The 14,008-nt window shown below is 49.9% G+C and overlaps 4 protein-coding genes across 11 annotated transcripts; all 4 read right to left on the bottom strand.

Annotated features, from left to right (window-relative positions):
• Positions 1–1,287: 1,287 nt before the first annotated feature.
• FOXG_19464 (uncharacterized protein) lies at positions 1,288–2,553 on the bottom strand (the record flags this gene model as incomplete). Its single annotated transcript, XM_018399678.1, has 2 exons — positions 1,288–1,405; positions 1,487–2,553. The coding sequence occupies 2 exons, from the start codon at positions 2,551–2,553 to the stop codon at positions 1,288–1,290; spliced, it is 1,185 nt and encodes a 394-aa protein (XP_018242989.1).
• Positions 2,554–4,006: 1,453 nt separating this feature from the next.
• FOXG_06925 (uncharacterized protein) lies at positions 4,007–5,131 on the bottom strand (the record flags this gene model as incomplete). Its single annotated transcript, XM_018385558.1, has 1 exon — positions 4,007–5,131. The coding sequence occupies one exon, from the start codon at positions 5,129–5,131 to the stop codon at positions 4,007–4,009; it is 1,125 nt and encodes a 374-aa protein (XP_018242990.1).
• Positions 5,132–6,805: 1,674 nt separating this feature from the next.
• FOXG_06926 (uncharacterized protein) lies at positions 6,806–7,186 on the bottom strand (the record flags this gene model as incomplete). Its single annotated transcript, XM_018385559.1, has 1 exon — positions 6,806–7,186. The coding sequence occupies one exon, from the start codon at positions 7,184–7,186 to the stop codon at positions 6,806–6,808; it is 381 nt and encodes a 126-aa protein (XP_018242991.1).
• A 1,500-nt stretch (positions 7,187–8,686) lies between these two features.
• On the bottom strand, positions 8,687–13,941 carry FOXG_06927 (uncharacterized protein). Of its 8 annotated transcripts, XM_018385560.1 has the most exons (6): positions 13,647–13,941; positions 13,053–13,555; positions 12,894–13,003; positions 11,365–12,837; positions 10,577–11,308; positions 8,687–10,524 (listed from the first exon to the last, which is right to left on the bottom strand). In XM_018385560.1, exons 1-6 carry the CDS (start codon positions 13,669–13,671, stop codon positions 10,161–10,163), a joined length of 3,207 nt encoding a protein of 1,068 aa, XP_018242992.1. In that variant the 5' UTR covers positions 13,672–13,941; the 3' UTR covers positions 8,687–10,160. The 8 variants fall into 8 exon arrangements, with proteins under 8 accessions (XP_018242992.1, XP_018242996.1, XP_018242995.1 ...); XM_018385564.1 differs by having other exon boundaries at positions 8,687–11,308; XM_018385563.1 differs by having other exon boundaries at positions 12,894–13,555.
• Between the last annotated feature and the right edge of the window lie 67 nt (positions 13,942–14,008).

The raw sequence follows: 14,008 nt of genomic DNA on the forward strand, positions 1-14,008 counted from the left end.
TATGGTAGCTATTTCGGTGTACAGCACAGCAGTTATAGGCCCTCACGCAGATGCAGAGATCACCTGAAGCCTTTAACCTTGTGAGATCTTCATTTGTAAAAGCGCCTGACCTCCGCATGCATAACTTCCCGTAACGATCTATCCCGCAGTTTACCTCCGTCTCCGATTCATGGGCCCGCGTGACCGCCAGCGGCTTCATTCGCTATGCTACTGACGGTATTGGGATGCTGCTTCCCAAGTATCTCTTGTCGGAAATGGAGGGTAATAAAGCTGTCAGAGAATTCCCCTGGCCCCTAGCTAGGATGCATCGCAAAGCCAATACGGGTGGCCAGGCCACGAGGTTGGAAGATCCAGAGGGTTAGTAACGCAAATTGAGTTGTGAGACGCTACTCGAGATGTATCAAGCGCTAGCTGAAGATATCCACCACCCCAAGGACGCGGTATCTGTTCGAGTAACGCAGAGCAGGAACGTAGAATGTCACAGCCACCAGAGTCTGCGCCTGGCGCATGAATAAAAACGAATAGCCGCTGTAGAGTAGTAGAAATTGAGAGAGATTCTGTTCTTACATATACTCTGGTACGCCGTAAATTGGGACATCCTGTTCTGGATCAACCAATTAGCCATCCAACCGATGGTTTCAGCATACATTAGAGCCACGTAGACATCAGGAGACGTGGCCACAGCTCTTCAAGTAGCAAGGCAGAATCGTAACCCGTCTACTAAGGTCCAATGGGCTAAGTGTTCTTTATTCTTTTCTCTTTGCTATGAACTTCATCCTGTCGTGTATTTGTTACCCTGAGACTTAGTACCACCACAGGATACGACAGAACCTGCATGGGATCATCGGATCCTAAATCTTCTGCACAACCTCTCGTTTTACCTTCAGCAATGAGAGGAAGATCATGCGAGCATTATGGGGTTGCATATCAAAAATTGCATATCAAAAATTGCATATCAAAAATTGAATTAGGTGTACGCTCGCTCGCCAACGCCACCCCGACGCAAATAGTATACTCGTTAGACACAAAAGGTTGGTGAAATATAACACAACCGGGTATTTGAGATCCGGACGTCTTTTCTGTCCCTCCAGATCTTCAGTCCGCTTAATCAGTGACCGTTGACAACATGAGAAGCCCGTCGTCACCTTACCCGTCGATCGCCAGGTACTCGTACACATAATGCTAAACAAAGAGCGCATCTCATCAATTCAGTTTGGCGTAAGTCGTTACTCTTGCTTATTCATCATTTTCTCTTATAAACCCACTTCGCATCCCCATAGCATTCATTCATGACGGTGGGTTGCGACTTCGTCGATCACGATTGGGTCCATCTGGTCGCTGAGCAAGTACATCTCTCAGTTGCGGGTCGTCCTTGTCTTTGTCTATATGATGAACACGGACGTGTCTAGGAGCAGTCAGCATCATTACTTGAGTTCGAGGGTCATATCTAGCTGTAGCACCGATATGGCCTAGCAAATTCACATACCGCTGAAGATTATCTGGACGTGGATATTTGTGTTCCCTATCAGGGCAAAAAGGGCAGACGTAGCCTGGGGAATCATGAACCAGGCCATGTCTTATCATTTCATTCTTTCGCTTGAAGCCCTTCCCCCCTTCACTTCTCGGACACCCTTTGACTGGACAATAGTGTGGACGTATGGATGAGTGTACGTTCATGTGAGAGTTGAGAAGATACTGTGTCTGAAACGGTGCCGCATTGCATCCATGGACTGTACATGTATACGAGCCGGCAATTCCATCAATGCTCATCCGATCAGCAACTGAGGTTGAGTTGACCCGGGTTGATATGGCGGGTGTAGAATTGGTATGATCGGTGTTCGGAGACTCGCCAGAATTGCTACTACTATATGCTGTTGGAGCGCGAGGGTGATTGCCATTTACTGGGCAATGGTGCCAACTCATACCTGCCGTAGAGCATGGTAAAGATGCTCGATATCCATCTGGTGGTGAATGGGGTGACGATGGGAGATTGGTAGTCTTATGTCCTAGACTTCCAGCTCGCGAATTTGGGAAGGTCGAGGATGGGCCTGGGCGAGCACGACCAAGATCTTGTTCGGATAGGCGCTCTGGGGGTAAGTCGTGGAGCTCACCAAATGTCGAACGAAAAGACGGGAGAGATTGTGATGGAGGCTCGCCTGCTGGGGCGCGAACCCCATGATATAGCGGCGACAAGGATTCGTTAGACGAAGGTATTCGTGGTGATGTGACTGTGTTACCGGAGATATATCGCGACACAAACGGGTCCTTGATCAGGAGTGCGCCTGAAGCGAGGTTGCCGTCGACGGCCCCTTCTCGCCGCGGCTCTTCGCTTAGTGAGTCTTCGTCGCGTAGAAGACTTTCACGAGCAGCTTCGAGAGATATTTCAGGGGGATTCCATCCATTACCGAGATGTCGGAGCAACATACCAACTCCACCAGTTGCTTGAGACGTGCCATTGGGACCGATTTGATCTCTAGGTATATCTGGAGAAGGAGATCGAGATAGATTGAGTTTTGGACATATAGGTTTGAGTTCGGGGCTTGGAGAATCCATATCATCCAGATCGTATGTATCATTTCTCGGGTTGAGGCGGTTTCTCAAATCACGGGAGAATTCGATAAGAGAGGTATTATAGAGGTAATTGGGCAGGAGTACGACTCAAAAACCGTAGCAAATACATGCAAGCAAGTCGAGGTAATCAACATGCCAGTATTGGTTCGTATTCCGACTCCTGCTTTTTTGTATAGATCGATGGGCAGTATTCGGGAGCAATACTCAAGATACCTGTGATGTCAGCACTTAGTAGCTACCAAGTCGAGTCGGTTGAGGCTTGCGACGCGAGCGCGGGTAAGCTGTTGGCGCAAAGAAGCAGCGGGGATGATAGTGTATTCATCTTTCGCGGGGCAATGCGTAATATTTGGGAGACTCTACCTGTCCGATGAGTGAGAGGAATGCGAAAGGGGGATTCGGACCTTTTAGTGTTCGAGTGATTGGTGTTACATCTCCTGTCTTTCGTTACGGTCAGTAGGCTGAGAACGTGAGACTCTTCGGATGAGGCTCTGCTTTGTTGTTGTTGTTGTTCTGGGGGCCCTATGACAGTGCGTATTAAGCGCCATCTTTCTTCAAGCTTAACCTATATCGGAATAGTGTAGCCGACAACCTAGCCAATGAGAACAAGTCTAGCTGGTGCGGGGCAACCGACATCTTTCGTGAGAACTCCTTCTTTCCTGCCAACTCCTTGCTCTACCTCGGAATTTTTGGGACGAAGAATCTTTCAGACCTCTCCCACTGAAGAGGAGATATGTAATACATATTTACATCGAATAACATGGGCAAAGTAAAGCGCTACTAGAATGACTTGAGGAGAAATGCAAGGAGTCTCTTCAGAAAGGCCTAGGGTAAGGCGCTTTCAGGCAAGACAGATATCCCATGAAACATTGTTGTTTCTTTCTCTTGTAAAAACAGGAATGCATTCCTTTGCTCTCCCCTCTGGCCAACGCCGGCAAGGTATCAAGGTTCTAAAATTGGATGCCGTACTCCAAAGGGTATTCCTACGTCAGTTCAAGGCTAGTGGCCTTGGGTATGAGTCAAAGATCTCAACTTTTCGCAGTGTTCTTTTTGACAAAATTCACATTTGTATGTGACACCTGGGCAGTAGCATGCCTATCGTTCCCATTCAACAATCCCGTATTTGAGATTGGCACTTCATCTAAAGAGGGCGGATGCCTTAGAAGGGCCATGGCTTTACCGCAACTCGAATCTCCTTTTGATGCTGGCAAGAAGTAAGCTTCATCAAGCGTACAGCAGCCCAAAGAGATAGAATGAAACAGGATCTCCCCTTCTATAACTTCCATAGCTCATACCAGCATTTGCACATTATTTTGCGGAGACGCATTTCATCAATGGAGTTGCAATCACGATGAGGATAGTCGCGAACAGATCGAATCAATAATTCTATAGTACATCCTACTCGCAACTCTAAAAGCAAAGAAGCAGAAACACTACTCTATGGTTTGGGACTGTGCATCGCCGGGGTTGATCGATACTGTAATTTGGGAGGCTCCATCTCGACATCGATGCCCTCGTCGCTTCCATTATATTTTGACACCATATACATAGGCGCCATGAACTCCAATTTGTTCTCCAAATCGTTCTGCTCCTCTGTGGATGTTGGTTTGCTTTCCTTCGGGTCAGCGACGTTGTCGCAACATATGACAATGGGTTGTCCCGTAGGGACCTGAACTCTCTCGCCTGTTTCCTTGGCCAATTCGGGCTCTCCAGGCTCGACGCGTTCCTTCTCGGCCTGAGCCATCGAGAGGATCTTAGTCAGTTTCTTCCGCACCTTTCTGATCTCATTATTGCAGTCGCTGTCGAGAAGGAACTGCAGGGCACCATGCTCACATACCCTCTGCACGAATTTGAGGCCCTTGTTCAGCTTATCGTATACGTCAGGCAGTTGATCGTCAAAGCCGGATGAAGGGGGCTTATCATCGTTGTTCTCATCCTTTGACACGCCCTGCTCGGTCAATCTCTTGATCTGAGCCATTCGTGCCGCCCACCTGGCCTTGCGCATCGCCTCCATAATCTTTGAGGCGTACACCACAAGATCGTCAAAGGCTGTTTGTACATAATCGTCGTAGTAGACAGTCATCGTGCTTTGCGTTCGGTAAAATTCGGGAAAATCCTTGTCGGAGTTCATAGATTGCGGCTTGGGCTTCTTAGTGACTGTATATTTTGCTCTGTCTCGCTGCGCTCTGAGAATTGTTTTCTGTTTATGGATGGAGGCGGGGCTTGGAGTATGTACCCGAAATGCCTCTGGCTTGCCTGGTGTCTCCGCTGTGTTTTCGCCGGCGCCGTCTTCGATGATGTCTTCGTTCGCCGGAGCCTCGGTGTGGATTACTGGAGGGCCATCTCTAGGCTTGAGTGACTCGGTGGAGCCTTTGTTGCGAAGTGACTTTGTCTCTGCATTCTTGCCCTCTGCTACATCAGCAGCGGCCAGCTCTGCCTGGCGTCGGTCAATTTGGCCGCTGAGGTCGTCAAGTTTCTGCAACCAGTCCGGGACATTGTTGACGAGATTCTTAAGCGCATCCATAGCCATGTCACGAAAGTCGGTTTCTCGCGGTGGAGCCATGTTGAGATGATGATACCCGAAGTCCGATGCGTATGAATTAAAACAAATAGTGAAATGCCCAGGAATTCACCGTTGAACGGGACGTGAAGCTGAAATGTCGAGGTGAAACAATTACAACGAAGAATATAAAGATTTCAACACCACCAAGAAGATGAGAGGGTGCGTTAGTAATAAAACATGTATTCCTTTGCTGGGGAGCCCAGTCTTTAAATGTCTCACGGGATTCAAGAAACCTCCTGTCCCCTTACCAAGCAAGCTCCTGTCTTGCGCAAGACACGCTCGCGAACAGCGCGGCCACAACAGCTGATCCTTGTCAAGTCCAAGCCACTAGAGTTGTCTCTTTTCTCTCCCGCTTTACCCCCCGAAAACAGGGAAGCTTGTCGTTGCTTATTCGTGTTGGTGCTGGGGTCTTTTTGAAGGGTCGTAATTGATATGGGGTCCAATCGGTACATCCGCAGACGCCCTCCAGAACGTCACGCTACTCTTTTTCTACGCGCGACATGGGCCAGGGGGACACGGAAGTAATCCACTCAACGCTTGTACCTGCACGTATCATTTTGCATTGGCGCTCAATTGTGCATATGCAATGCGCCTCTCTCGTGCAGCCCAGGTACAGACCTTCGCTTGGCCGCGAAATTGGTCAACATTCCCGACATTCACCGGAACCCAGCTCTTCTGCCGGCTGTCACGATCGGCAGTCATTCCCAGTACGGTTAATACCAGGCATGGTCAAGTTTTATCACACAGAAGCAATCAAGGAGTCAGCACAGCGGGAAACTTTGCGTATTTGGAGAACAACATGACAAGACCGCATGGATAAAAGGCCAGCGCAATACATCATGCGATAAGCCATGTGTCAAGGCCCGTTTCACATACCAAGTCTTGAATAATCTGGCCTCGCCGCTGAGCCTTGATATTTTATAGCGCGGTCATCAAGCTGCAAGGACTTGAATCCATCTCAAGCTCGTTCCAAGGGGCGTGAGTTGTTACTCGGCCTTTCCCAATCTGCTTCGCAACTCGACGACGCCAGGATGTCATTGATCGACTCTACAATTGACATGCTAACTAGAGACGGCCAATCCTGTCGACTGTAGCAGTACATTGGCAACAGCCTCGGTGACAGTGAAGCCAAGGTGGCTCATCCAGGCATCGCCATGTAGCCAGCGTGCCCTTGGAGGATTTTGGTTTGCCATCTTACCAGCTCCGACGCAGTGGCTCTGTTACCAAAATAGTGTGTGTTCAACTTTAGTTCGATAGCCTTACAAGACAAATGAATTCACATTCGGACCTGGCCTGACATGCACTTCAGCTCCAGGATGCTAACTTGACCCATTTACCAACGCCCGGTCATTCAACATTTGATGCGGGCTGTGTTGCAAGCGCTTCGACTTGCCATAGCCGTGGTACTGGCATCTCGCTACTTTACTGCAATGATGGGTTAGCCATTCATGTTCTCTGTCTCGTCGCCCATGATGCCCATCCTCCGACACCCATAGCCCACGGCATATGTAGGAAGCACAGCAACACGATTCCAATCCACGCACAGGCCTCTCAAACTCATGTTTTGCCTTCCCGTCACTATTTTCCCTTTCATTGGGTCTCTTTCTGCCTTTGTGCGCTTTGTCCAGCTCTGCCCCTTACCTCAGTCTCTCCTTATTGCGTGCGGCCCTTCACTCAATGCGCATAGACATAAAGGAAAGGAGAATCATGTTTCAAACTCACCTGGCCAAGAAATTGTAGCCTGTGATCATGCTCCTCTCTCATACGATAGATTTGACCAGGTGCTTCTTGCATCTCACCGCACGTCCGCTCGATGGTGGCATTTCGGTTGCCCTCCCTCTGCCAGCGCTGAATGTCTCGACACATCTTGTCATACCGGCGCTGCTTCTTCTCTGTGTCGTGGCAGATTTTGCACACATCTTTCTCGGTCTTGGTTTCGTAGACAAGCTTCAGGCCGCACGTTTCGCCCATGCGGTATTCTTTGTTGCACAGTTGTCGATAGTGGCCCCAACGCCAGTAGCCGCATGCCCAGCGAGTCTGCTCAAAGTAGCACATGGCCGAAGGGTCTTTGGGTGGTAATAAGAGTTTCAGTGGCGAGTATTCGAGACGGAAAAGGCAGGGTAGCTCTAGCTAGTCCGACAGAAGATCGTCCGGGCGGAAACGGAATTGTACGATGACAGATTCAGGTAGACGACGACTGCCGTACGATGCTCAATTCAAAGACGACCAACCTTGAACTTTCAAGTAAAAAAATGGATCATCTTTCGGAGTTGTACAGTAATGAAATGACTTGAGGTTGAAAAGATAACGAAAACAAGGCATCGAGGCTGAGAGTCTTGTCCACCGGTTTGGCGGCTCGAGAGCGACTTGCGTCAAACGGTTGGCTCGCTTTCAAGCGTTGGTCGCTGGACGAACCACCAGGTTTGGGAGAGTTGAATTGACCGAACCTTCCTAATTGCGTATCCTGCGCCGCTGCGCAAATTAATTCTCCTCTGGTTACTCTCCGGGCCCATAATGCAGGCTCATCTCTGCGTGTTCCACTTCACACATGCTACGCTACGCCCTTGAGAATAGGCTCTTCAAAGAAAGAAATGGTACCACCAGACTAATTCATTTAAGGCCAATCACCTGTGACTCTTCTGATACATCGACAAGCGCGCAGTATCTCGTATGTAGGGTAAGATCTCCAATCCCTATACCCTAGCCCTCCATGCTAGTGCACGTGAGCTACTGCAGGGTAACCCATTATGTGATCAACTTCTGAGCTTCAACACCACATGGCCCTGCTGGATCTCAGTTGACAGTTGATGAGTAACTCCGGTGCTCAATTGTCTATCTATCGCGCCATACTATTCAAATACACGTGATCAAAAGACAAAGGAACACCCCGTCATTGTTTGACCAGAGATCTGTCACCCGTAATGCGCAGGTACACGCGGGGCATCTACACACACCTAAAAGGGTACGTGGGGTTATAGGAGAGGGGTACAGTATGAGTACTGACAGGGGCGGAATTGACGTATCATCTTACGGCGCGACCCCGAATCCGGCCTTCAGCTGAAGGATCGGCCGGTGGTCCCCACAAAGGGGAACCACCCGCCGGCGTGTAGGAACCAGCCGGCGGCGACGGATGGGTCGACCACTTCCCCGATGAATTATCCTGGCTGTGCAAAGAGATCGAGCGGAGCGCGAGTGTTGAGAGCCGCGACAGCGCTCACATGCATTGATCAATTGGCCGTTGCATCCACATTGAACAGAGCAGCAACCCCTAAGGTGTATTGTGGAGCCCCGGTGCACCGTGCTTTCAAGTCGTGTAAGCGGGTGAACTGAGCTCACGAAAGTTGGTGGGGGGTACTAATATGCCACCGTAAGAGACGAGAAGCAACAACACGCTTTAGATGAACAGGCAATAGAGGTTTTTATGACTGATCAATACGGCGGGCAATTTCATCGATGCGCTGCTCTTGGCTTTATTGGAAGTGGACAATTACTGAGGAACTCAAATAGCATTGACAAAATTTCAAGGCTTGGTGTTTTCACATGGACGATCATGAACGCTCATGTTGTCGTGAGATGACTGTGTCATTAGTCTTGGCTGCCACAACAGTCAAAGCATTTAGGGCTCTAATAGCTCATTCCAAAAGTCAAACGTAGACTTCAGTATCATCCTTGTCCTTCCATCCATCCAAACATCCATGGCCTGGTCTTACTGCCCGTCGCTTTCACCCTAATCCTTGACTCGAGATCAACCTTGCTTGTTCTATTCGTTTCTCTCTCCTCCTTTCCTTCCCGTGATGATCGATTCGTCATTGGCACCCCCTTTTCAACATTACCGCCTTGTTGCTCGATCCTCGTTCCTAGCGACCCTGGTTACCGCTCGACGACTTTCACCAATGACATATCACCAGACTCTGTATTACGACTCCGCCTGAAGACAACAACGTTGAACCTTGATGCTTGTTCGGAATCGCTTGTCTTTTTGATTCGTATAAAATATTGTGAATCCCCCTTATACTTGATCACTTCTTCAGAGATGCTTGCATCATACCTTCCGGACTTCGGTCTTCCTCTCATTCAATCCCATCTGTACAACCTCCTGATGACTTGCTTTAATACTGAGGAATCAACGACTCCCTTACATATTTTATCACACTATCGGGGAAGTGTCAAGAAGCTTCTCCTAAGGTCACTATCACGTTGCCTCCTGCATCACCTTATGTGAGTATGACGAGTAATGTTCTGTACTGGAGGCTAATCTTATTCCCGCAGCACAAAGATATTCGGCCACACCTGAACTTGAACGGCTTCCACATTGCCAAATATCTTCTCCTTAGCATTATAAACCTCCTTTAGAAGACACACAAGACATTGCTTCTGCCGACAACATGGCCAACGCTTGTGCCCACCAGTTTCGAATGATCAAATCAGACAATACTCTGGTCCAGTGGATTTGCCAACACTGTCGCTCTGGTCCTCATTGGATGATTTGGGAATGTACATATTGTAAGCTGCATCTATGCCGACCTTGCACGCAGTCTGCTTGAGACTGTGTCGAAAGCTCCTCGGCCAAGTCAGTGTATGGCATTCACGCGCGGACTGGGTGTGACTTCAATGTGTTTTGCAGTGCTATTTTGTCATGTCTTGGCTGTTGGGGCCGACCTGACGGACACGGTGTGAGGATCAATGCAACCGGATGGACGGCTTGTCCGTTTTCAGGAGGCGCATATTCATATTTATATATAGAGAGAAAAAAGATTCAGCATTCATTCTAAGTATAGAAGCGCGAAATTACCTTGATAAGAAAGAGAAGGAAAGAAAATAGCAAGTGCCATGCGATGACCCCTTGATCCGTTCTAAATTTGGTGGAAACAGAAGACACCATTCAGAGCAATGACACTCCTTCGTGGTCTCTTATGGCGCGTATGAATCAGTTCCAAAATGCCATGCCATGACGATGATTATGATAAAATGATAGTGAGAGTCATCAGGACTGATCTCCAAGTCCCGGTGGGAAACATCTTCGACCCTATCACTGCCGGTGCGATGTGTTTATCTGCAAATGGTGAGGCATGGATCGTAGATGCCCTTGGACGCACATTTGATGAGGCATCGGAGGCTGCGCAGCCATGAGAACAGGCCTTGGAGTATGGCAGCCAGGTGTGCTTGTGCCGCTCGAGAAGCTCGAGTTGGGCCGAGGATCATAGCTGAAAAGATCTCTCTGCAGGCCTTCTAGAATATGCATGTCCGTTAGAAGTGCGCTCGTTGCTGTTGCCGACTGTCGCAAGAACTGGATCGTCTTGTGGAACAGTGTTCGGAGGAGTTCTTCATCCACGTAAGTGCGAAGGATTCGGTCACGGAATGCAGCTGATAAGATTAAGAGGTTGCCCCATTGCCTAGAACGTGGTCAGTTTGAGGTGCAGGCAGTTCGTAGGAGGGAGGACACACGCGTGAGCTGTGCCGAAAACATTGGTGATAATCGGCCTTTTGTCTCCGAGACCATGGAAGGCACGGGTGCTCTCGATAAGCGCCTTGATGCCCTTTTTGGCCAACTCGACAACTTGAGGATCGATATCGCCATGCGTTCTGGCTTTGGGGTGAATGGCAGGTGCAGTGATATCCTGTCGAAACTCGGAGCTGACGCTGGGAAAGTTGGGGCTTGATGCATGGTTCTTGAGGGAGTGCGAGAACTGCAGAATTTGTCGGATGAATGGGCGGTAAGTGATAACCTGAGCTCCCCAGTACTTTGCCCGCAGTCTTGCAGCCAGAATATCGTCTGCGGGTGGATCATCCTCTCTGAATGCGAAGCTGGGAGCGACCCAATGCATGCCCGAGACAGCATCAGAAACAAGGTCGACATTTCGGAACTTATCCTTGCATGGTTTAGCCGAATCCTCAGGGGCGTAGAACATTCGGTGGATTCTGTTGAGATGAGTTCGCAGATATAGCTGTCCTGGGTAGCTGTCCAGGATACGCTGGTCGAAACCTTGCAAGAGACTCATGTTGGGGTGCGGCATGTCATCTTCGTACGAGAGCAACCCCGATGGAGGGAGTTGAAGCTCCGCAATAAGATCACTTTCTAACTGCAGGCAAGTCCAGAATGTGAGAGCAAGTTGGTTGTACTCGGTTTCCTGAATGAGCTCGCTATTTCGCTTGATTCGTCTCATTTTGTCCAAGCTCCTGGCATCTTGTTAGTCACTCATTACCTGTGTTTTATTGAAGGCCTTAACACTTACGGTCGCATAATGGCCTGCAGCTTGTGGCTGGCCATGTAAATGAAAGCAAAACTCTCCATTGGTCTACCCAGCTGGCCATGATATAACCCAGCAAAGATGTTGGCGTACACATTCTTCATGTTGTTGTAAGCGCCAGTGTGGTTGCCAAGGATATCCGTAGCATATGCAAAGTACTCTAAGCCAGGAATAACCTCGCAGTTTTTCTTGGGGATGTGACCAGCGCCGGAATCACCCATGCCACGAATTGATGGGCAGTTGTCAGGGTTCTCGCCCGCTTCTGCCTTTGGTGAGGGAAGACCTGATGAGTGCGAGTGCGATGGATATTCTGGGCCAGAGCATCGATTGGCCCTTGGTGGGATGGCTCCATTGCAAATGACTGGGCTGTCATGAGAAGGAGGCTCTGTAGGATGGACGACATCGGGCACATTATTGCGGCGAAGACAAACTTTACCCAGAGCCAGAACCGTGAGAACTAGAGCAGTGTGGATGGACCGATCTGGTCGACCAGTGCGAGATGGCGCGGGTGGTGGTGGCTCGGAGCCATCCGGCCCCGGCGATCGTTTTCTCTTTGAGCCTGCAACTTCTTCCGTCTGCGAGCCTCCTCCAACGGCAAAGGTGGGCTTTGATGTTTGTGGTTTTGCTGAACGTGGCTGTGATGCTGGGAGGTTATCCAGAAAGTGTCTGACCCAATAGTCCAAAAGCTTAGGTTGAATAATAGGGTGCATGTTGAGAATGTTCTCCTTAAAACTTTCCACATACGCCCACACTTTCGTCTCAGAGAAATCGGGATTGCCATCAACCAAAACGCCTCCCTTGTATTCCACTTGATCAGGAGGGCTGAGTCCACCAAGCTGGCCCCAATCAGTCGCTGGCGAAGGGGAAACCATATTGGATGAATCGTCCACCATGTCCAAGTTAACATAGTCGGTCGGTTCTCGAATACGTCGCGATGGGTGAGAATCTTCACCTCGGCCATAAACAATCAGAACGCCTCTGTTCTGTTCTTGGCTGATGGGATATTCGCTAATGTATCGAACACCTTCGCGCTCAACGTGATGTTTTGTAAGCTCCCGAATGGAAGGCCATTCCAAGAGCAGGCCTGCCAAAGTCGTATGATTGATGGGAATCGCGGGCTCACCAGGGGGAACGGGTGGGCCTGGCTCTACCTCCATCTCGTCCTCAGCCATCATACGCAGTGGCATAGGCTCCGACGATGGGTGGTCGCGATGGGCGCCATTATAGTACGGGTCTACAGAACCGCTGTTGGCAACGTAAGGCGATGCTGGCGCTCGCTTGTATTCGTCCTCCACTGACAGTTCCGTCTCGGGAGCTGATGTCGCAATACGCTTGGACAAAAGGGACTCAATCTGGACCAATCTCTGGTCAAATCCCCCTAGATGCGATATGATCGAGTTCAGCGAAGTCTGAGCCGAACCGAGGCATTCTAGAATGTCGGCTTGAGCCTTATCCGCCCTGTTAAACATCTTAGTTTTTGCTTCCAAGTCAATGAAAAGTTTCATGAAACCTACGCTTTGGGCACCGGGTCGCGGTATTTGCAATCCACTCGCTTTTCCTTGCAAGTTCTGCATGGTTTCATTTCATCGCACTTGGCCTTCAGATGCCGACAGCTGTCGCATGCCTGCCTCCAGTTAGAACTTGCGCTCTTCCAATTCTCAAGAGGCTTATACCTGAGAAGCTCGATTGTTCTTCTTCTTAGCCGGGCCAGACGACGAATAGACATCATAGAAGGGTTCGTGAGGAATTGAAGGATAACCTCCATGTTGCTCATAGGGCGTCTGATGGGGTACGGAAGTAGCCGGTAGGAAGCTGGGCGCACGATAGTCACCCAGTGTCGGATGCATAGAAGGCGCGTCTTCATAATTCACGTGTCGCGGTGGATTATCAAGGTATGTGCCAGGAGGCGGAGGAGGTGGTGGGAGCGAGGTCGGCGGGTGATGTGGTGTTGACAACATCCCTTCAGACGCATGGCCCGTCGAGTTAGGTTGGTGTCCATCCTCAGTACGGCCCCGTTTTACGGGAGGATCTCTTGGGCCGTACGGCGGGTATGGGTAATCCGTTGGATGCGCTGGCGATGGCGGCGGACGTGGATGCTGCTGCGCGTGCTGCTGCTGTGGTGGGTGTTGAGGCTGTTGTTGCTGTTGGTGATAGTCTTGGACAGGAGGATGGGGCTCTAGTTCGCGATGACAAACGTTAGACAGGTCAAGGAGGGCAATGCCGAGAAGAGCTTGGAGGAGGAAGGGAAGAACTATGATGGACAGTACCGGCTGAAAGTGAAAGAGTACTCATTTCGAAATCAGGCTGAGAACTTGTGGAACTTGGAGAGGGGCTGCGTCATGGCGAACCACCAGGCTGCCTTGTCGGGTTGCACAGCATTTTAAGTCAGTCCCTGCTCTGCATCAAACCCGGAAGACCGGAGGGACGAGATTGACCCCTCGTTTGCAGAAATTACGTACATCATGGTTATCAAGGGGATGATCTTGATTTTCCTCTCTGCACCCATGGAATGTAGCATGACCGCGCGCTGTTGGTTGCTTGTCCGAAATCTAACCTCGCGCACTTCTGCCCCATAAGGCAAGGTGACGTTTCAGGACCCACAAAAGCGTGGGATGTGCCGTTCGTGCCT

The sequence above is a fragment of the Fusarium oxysporum genome, chromosome 3 (assembly GCF_000149955.1).
Source record: "Fusarium oxysporum f. sp. lycopersici 4287 chromosome 3, whole genome shotgun sequence".
Taxonomy (NCBI): Eukaryota; Fungi; Ascomycota; class Sordariomycetes; order Hypocreales; family Nectriaceae; genus Fusarium; species Fusarium oxysporum.

Coding starts and splice junctions, on each gene's coding strand:
- FOXG_06927 (XM_018385560.1), bottom strand. CDS start 13,671: ATGAGTACTCTTTCACTTTCAGCCG. Junction 13,556..13,646: donor TACTCTTTCACTTTCAGCCG/GTACTGTCCATC, acceptor ATCGCGAACTAG/AGCCCCATCCTCCTGTCCAA. Junction 11,309..11,364: donor CTGCAGGCCATTATGCGACC/GTAAGTGTTAAG, acceptor ACAAGATGCCAG/GAGCTTGGACAAAATGAGAC.